Source organism: Chenopodium quinoa, unplaced genomic scaffold, assembly GCF_001683475.1.
Source record: "Chenopodium quinoa cultivar QQ74 unplaced genomic scaffold, ASM168347v1, whole genome shotgun sequence".
NCBI classification, from domain to species: Eukaryota; Viridiplantae; Streptophyta; class Magnoliopsida; order Caryophyllales; family Amaranthaceae; genus Chenopodium; species Chenopodium quinoa.
The window spans coordinates 1,343,182-1,349,660 of NW_018744394.1; the positions used below are offsets into that span (position 1 = coordinate 1,343,182).

At 46.4% G+C, this 6,479-nt stretch overlaps 1 protein-coding gene across 1 annotated transcript; it reads right to left on the minus strand.

The window, feature by feature from the left end:
- Positions 1–4,191: 4,191 nt before the first annotated feature.
- On the minus strand, positions 4,192–5,388 carry LOC110696866. The gene has a single exon (XM_021874199.1). It carries the CDS (start codon positions 5,386–5,388, stop codon positions 4,192–4,194), a length of 1,197 nt encoding a protein of 398 aa, XP_021729891.1.
- Positions 5,389–6,479: the final 1,091 nt, after the last annotated feature.

A 6,479-nucleotide genomic window follows, 5' to 3' on the forward strand; every position in this document is an offset into this window, starting at 1 on the left:
CCGGACTACCATGTGTCGTCCTTCTCCTTTTTCGCCCAGGCGGATGGGTAAATCCACTCGTCCCACTGGGTGGACGACTCCTCCTCCAAACCCTACTAAAGGGTGGGATGCCGGATGTATGCAATCAGTCTGATATTTTACTTTTGACAGACATTTGCTACTGATGAGATCTGAGGAGCTTCCGGTATCTATGAGGATTCGGCCAACTCTCTGGTTGGCCACTTTACATTCAATAACGATAGGGTCGTCATGCGGCCCTCTTACCCCTCCTAGATCTTCTTTTCAGTGATGACAATCTCAGGAAATGAATATTTGGAGGGCCGTTCTTGGTGAACGGAATTTACATCTAACCGCCTGATATTGTCTTTGTTGCCCCTAATAGTGGGGCCGCCTCCTTAGAAGCCGCCTGCAATGGTGTAGACGACTGCATCATCTGTATCGGAGCTGTCGGCCTGTTGATTCTTTTTGGCCGACTGCTTTTTTGAGGAAGTGTTCCTTGTATATTTCTTGAGATAAGTGTCAAGATCACCTTGCTCAGACAGGCGGTCCAGATACCGCATGAGACTGATGCAGTCATTAGTGTGATGACCAACATCTTCATGATAAGCACAGAATTTATCTTGGTTCCGGTTGTTTGCAGAACCCTTCATGGGGACCGGCTTCTCAATTGAGATCCGTCCCTTGATTTCTTTTAGGATAAACTGGCTATCCTTGTTAAACGCATACTTTGGGGAGTATGGTTTGAATTCTTTTTTCTTTTTCTGTGCCGGCTGTTTAGAGGAATCAGCCGCCCAAACCTCTTTTCTCTTCTCGTCTTTGTTTGACGACTGCTTCTGTCGTCCTTCTCTTTTGTCGGACCTTTTCCCGTCTGACTGTTTTACCGTACTACAAAGATCAGTCGCCTGTATATAGGCTTCCGCTTCAATCAAGGCCTCTTGAAGAGTCGCCACCCTCTTTCGGACCAAATCAAATTTGAAGGTCGACCCGTCTTTGAGACCTTTGAAAAAGTCAGTATAGGCTACTTCATCCGGTAACCCTTGAATCTGTATTCTCATCAGGTTAAACCGCCTGATGTAAGAACGAAGCCCCTCCTTCTCGCCCTGCTGAATTGTTCCTAAATCAAGAGTCGTCTTCTTCGCAGGGATGTTCATGGCGAAGTTGGAGGTGAACAAGTAAGCAAGCGTCCTGAAGTTATTTACACAACCAGTCGGCAGGTTGCCGAACCATTGTTGTGCGATTCCTTTGAGAGTCGCTGGGAAACACTTGCACCAAGTGGGATCATCCAACCCTTGAAGGTACATCAGGTTGGTGAATGCCATCAGATGGTCTTCTGGGTTAGTAGTGCCGTCATAGGCGCCTACTAATACATTTTTCACTTTGGCCGGCTGAGCGGCTTCAGTAATTTCCTTGGAGAAGGCCGACGGCTGTTCACCAAGTCTAAGAAACCGTAGCTGCCAGTCCATAGGTTGGACATTTTTTACTACCTGTCCACCAAACGGAGGTGGCTGTAAAAAATACTGTTGTTGCGGTATAAACGGTAAGTTTGGTACCGCCTGGTCGCTATGAAAGCCGGACTGACGGGAGGTGCCGCCTGACTGACCCTCATGATACGACTGAGTATGCCTCATCGAGGTATTTCGCAGACTGTCTTGGAAGTTTGAAGTAGAGGCCGACTCTGACAATCAGTCACTCTTCTTCTGCTCTAGCAGTAGCCGAGCGTCAGTGTATGTTTTCCTCGACCCGTCCGCCTGAATATGACGAACAGGTTTCCTATTTCCTGGAGTAGGAAAACGGTATTTTGTGAAATCAAGGGCAGGTGGCTCCCGCTTCCTAGATTTAGGATGAGGGGTCGCCTCTCGCCCTTTAACAGGCTTCCTCTTCTGTGAAGAGGAGGGTTTCTTAGCCGTCTGCTCCTAGTCTAGAGCAGGCGGCTTCTTGTTGATCAACTCTTGAATTTCTCCCTTGAAGTCCCTCATGAAGGTCATGAGTTCGTTCCTTGTGATGGGAGCAGACCCATCAGTCGGCTGCTGCCGAACAGGCGGTGCGCCTGCTGGCTCACTTCCAGTTTGAAGATGTTCCCGTTCTCTCCTTTCGGTATGATGGGTACGTCGGGCCCTTAGGGTCCCGTCTGAAGCTGTGTGAGCTTCAACTTCAAATTCATTCTCAGTATCGTGGTCCGACTGAACTTGAGGGTCGTCTAGGGGACGCCTCTCTTCAGGAGTCGGTACAGACTTGGATGCCATCTCAGAAGTACTCTCCCCACAGACGGCGCCAAATGTTTCGGAGTTTTCTGATGTCCTGCGGGAGAGTTATAATTCCGAGACTGGAACCGGACGCCTGTACCTGCAAAACAACGGAGACTCCTTGTGGTGGGAGCTCCGCCTCCAACGATCAAGTTAGTACTTGTTTGAGGAGTAATAAATGCGGAAATTAAAGTGATTGGGTCTCTCTAGATGAGAGTGTTTAATGTGAGTTTTTAGCGTCATCTCCCTTAATGAGGATTAAGGGAGGTATTTATAACCTTGGGAAACGTGCCAATCCTAGGTTTAGGTTAACCTAGGGCTGATTGGGCTTCCCTCGGAAGTTGGGCCTGGGTGGCCGGTTTCTCCATTAGGCATGGAGTATGCCACGTGTCATGACATAATAGGTCCAAGGTGGACGAATAAGCGTGTGCCACGTGGCAAGCCCTAACAGTTCCAACTGGGGGACACTTGGCAGGACCTGATTGGCCCACGTGGCGCATTCCGATTGGTGGGAGAAAAATCCCCTAATCAGCTTCCGCTCTTGTTTCCAAAGAGCACGCCCGAGATGAGCAGGAACAAGTAAGCTCGGGCGTATCTCTGCACTGTGGCGTCGTCAGCGTCCTGAGGTAAATGTCCAAAAGTGTCGCGTAGCCAACCGGTCCTCAGCGCGCTGCCCCTGATCTCGTTTGGCTCTGGCTGAACCCCTAAAACCCGACCTACTAAACCTGCGGGGTCAAGTACCACACGCCCTGTCACCGCATTCCCATGGATCGGAAGGCGTGTGAGTATCGCGACGTCCCGCAGCGTGACTGTCACCTCCCCCACAAGAAGATGGAAGGAGTGTGTCTCCTGCCTCCATCTCTCAACTAATGCTGTGATAAGCCCTCGATCTATTTCTCTATAGCCCACGCGATGAATACCACCAAAGCTAACCCAGTCGACGTACTGAAGAACGCGTGGATCGACTGCCCAGCCGGACCTCAAGTGCCTGCACCCCAACATTTCCGCTATGTCCACCTGGTAATTCATTTAAAAACTGTAAATAAGGGTCAAGTATACAAAAAAACAAGATAAATCTGTATATGAAATGGCACGTGAGAAATTACCGTCTGCTCCCATATGTCAACACTCCGATGTCTATCCTGCAATGTAAGGACAGAAGGGTCAAGTGGTCCTGGTGTCCGATCGTGTCCGACCATGATATCTGTTCATTCAAAACAATATGGCCAAACCAATTAAAAAACAGAATTACTAGTCAATGAAATTGACATGACTGTCACAGGTAAAAGACAAGTACGAAATATAAGTCACCAAATCTCAAATATAATCCAAGCATTACAAATGTTACATAACGTCATTAATCAACTACTACATGAATCTACTGTTCTACTACTATAGCTAAACAATTACAAGTTTATGTTTCGGTTGATCTAGCTGGGCACGTTTTGCGATTGTGACCTTGTTGGTGACAGCGGCTGCATTTAGTCCTAGGTCGGTTAGTGTCATCCGTTTCATTGCGTATGCGCTTTGACTTTGGCCGACCTTTTCCTCTTACCATGCTGGCGTCCAGGATGAGTCTAGGTCCTATGTACTGCGTCCAAGTGGTCTCACATGGAATAGGCCAGAACTGTGGTGCATACGTGTTCATATACGCATCCGATTGCAGGAAAGGGTCCACCCACGGCCTCTCGGATAGTGAATAAGTCGCACACACTGCTAGAACATGAGAGCATGGAAGGTGGAATATCAGGGGTTTGTTGCATGTACAGGTTCTCAACTGGAAGTTAACAGTGTGTCTATGGCCTCCCTTTCTACCAACTCGCTCCCCCCTATGTGTCGTCACTTGGTAAATGTGCAGCCGACGGTTATAGGCATCCACCTTGTGGTATCTTGCTTTTGCTGTGTTCATCTCCAAAATAGCAGTGACTTTTGGGGGATATGCAAGTCCTTATTCGGCCCTGGTCTCAGCAGATTCTCTTCTTAAGGTGAAGTACCTGTTAACTTTGTGGAAAGTTAACTCAACAAGGGACATAACTGGCATGAACCGAGCACCTTTCAAAACATTGTTAAATGTCTCAGAGAAGTTTGTTGTACATATCCCATGTCTGCGACCACCGTCGTGAAACAAAGACCACGTAGGAAACGGCACTTGGGCAATATACTGTAACAATTTCGTACATGCTTGACCAATCGAAAACAAGTCAGCTTGCAGTTTTCTTTCTTGTCTTTGGTACGCAGCAGCCTTGAACGTATCTCTCGTGATGGTGCTTCGCACGTGAGATTTCAAGTTTGAAGCCAAGTGACGAACACAAAACCTGTGGTAGGCTCGGGGTTGAGTGAATCCAATGTTAGGATCATTCATTGCTGCAATAATCCCTGCATGTCGATCAGATATAACACACAAGCCATCTCGTTGCGTAACTCTATCCCGAAGACAGCTCATAAACCAAGACCAGCTTGAAATGTTTTCCCCCTCAACCAACGCAAATGCTAGTGGAAATACTTGGAAGTTTCCATCCACACCTGTAGCAACCAAAAGTGTTCCTTTATACTTCCCGTACAAGTGCGTCCCATCGATACAGATAACAGGCATACAATGTTTGAAACCATCGATACAAGGACCAAATTCCCAAAACACTCGTTCAAATACTTCCATGTTGCTGGTATACCTACCCTCCACTAGAGCTTTGTGTTTCCATATGACTACGGTTCCCTGGTTTGATTGTTGCAGTGCTTGCATGAACTGAGGAAGTCTGCTGTAAGAACTCTCCCAATCCCCAAAAATTTGAGTGATGGCTTTGTCCTTGGCATACCATGCTCTTTTATACGGAACTTCAAAATGGAATTGCTTGGAGATGAGTTCCTGAATGAATTCAACTTTTAGAGTTGGATCTTTCTGCACAAAGGACTTCACAAACTCAGATATTATGGACGAATCCAAGTGTGGGTGATCATTAGATAGTAATTCGGTAACACAGTTCTCCCGATGCGGGCATTTGTATGTGACTATGGTGAAGCCACGCGAGTGCTCACTTGTCCTGGTACCCCTTAGAGACCATCCACATTTCTTCTTGCAACGCAGATGAAGGACACTCTCATTTGAGGTCACTATGGTGTAGAATTGATTTCTCTGTATAGAATACATCTTCACCATTTCTTGAAACGTTTTCTTACTGTCAAAGTACATCCCTTCTCGAATTCTCCCCCTGGAACAAATGATGTATGACTCCCTGAATTGGCCCAATACTCATCAACTTCATAATTCTCATTTATCTGACTAAACCAGGGTACTGCAGTTCTAACCAAGGGCTCATCAATTTCCATCTGCCCATCTTCAAGATCCATGTCATCAAGCCTATCATACTCCTCCCCATCTGTATCCGCATACACATCGTACACCGACAATTCTTTATTTACAATATTATCAAAATGACTTGGGTCTTCTTGAGACGGTGATTCTTGAACCTCATCTCGCATCGGTGACGGAGCCACGGTGTTTGATGTTGAAGGACCGGATTGGACGAACATTGTCACACAGCCCCCCGCATGTGCAAGTGATGCTATATGAGGACTAAACGACATCTGAAATTGATCATCATGCAGCAAGCGACTGAAAGTTCCCATCCCATATTCATTCGATGGAATGTGGTTTGAAGGGCCTTGGAAGGACGCGGTGTTGTAATCGGAGACATATGTAGGATGTTGTTCTGCCCAAGTACTTTGTTGGGTACATATAGGCACTGTTTCTACATATATCTCATTGGGAACACCCTTCATTGTAACAATGCTTCTCAAAGATTTTAAATGTTTGTTTGTGGAGACAGGTAACACTTGAACCCCATGCCCAGTCTCACACCTCATTTTAAGGTTCAGTTCAGCATTCATTGGATTTGAGCCGATACTACTGTGAACCTCATTCATCAGATCATTCACAGTCATGTTCGGTTCAAGTGTTATAAGTTCCATATTCCCTCCACTGTACTCAACATTTGATCCATCGCACATAATTTCACCTCCCCACCGGCATAACAACACTACATTTTGTGAAGCCATATTATACATACCAACCAAAACACATTTAAGGGTAATCGAATTCTAAAACATAGTCAAAAAACCCTAATTTAACAATACATAACATACATAGCTTCGATAATGGAAAGTGATTAGGGGATTTTTATCCACCAATCACCGTCTGACAAGTGGACCAACCAGGTTCCGCCACGTGTCCTTCACGTA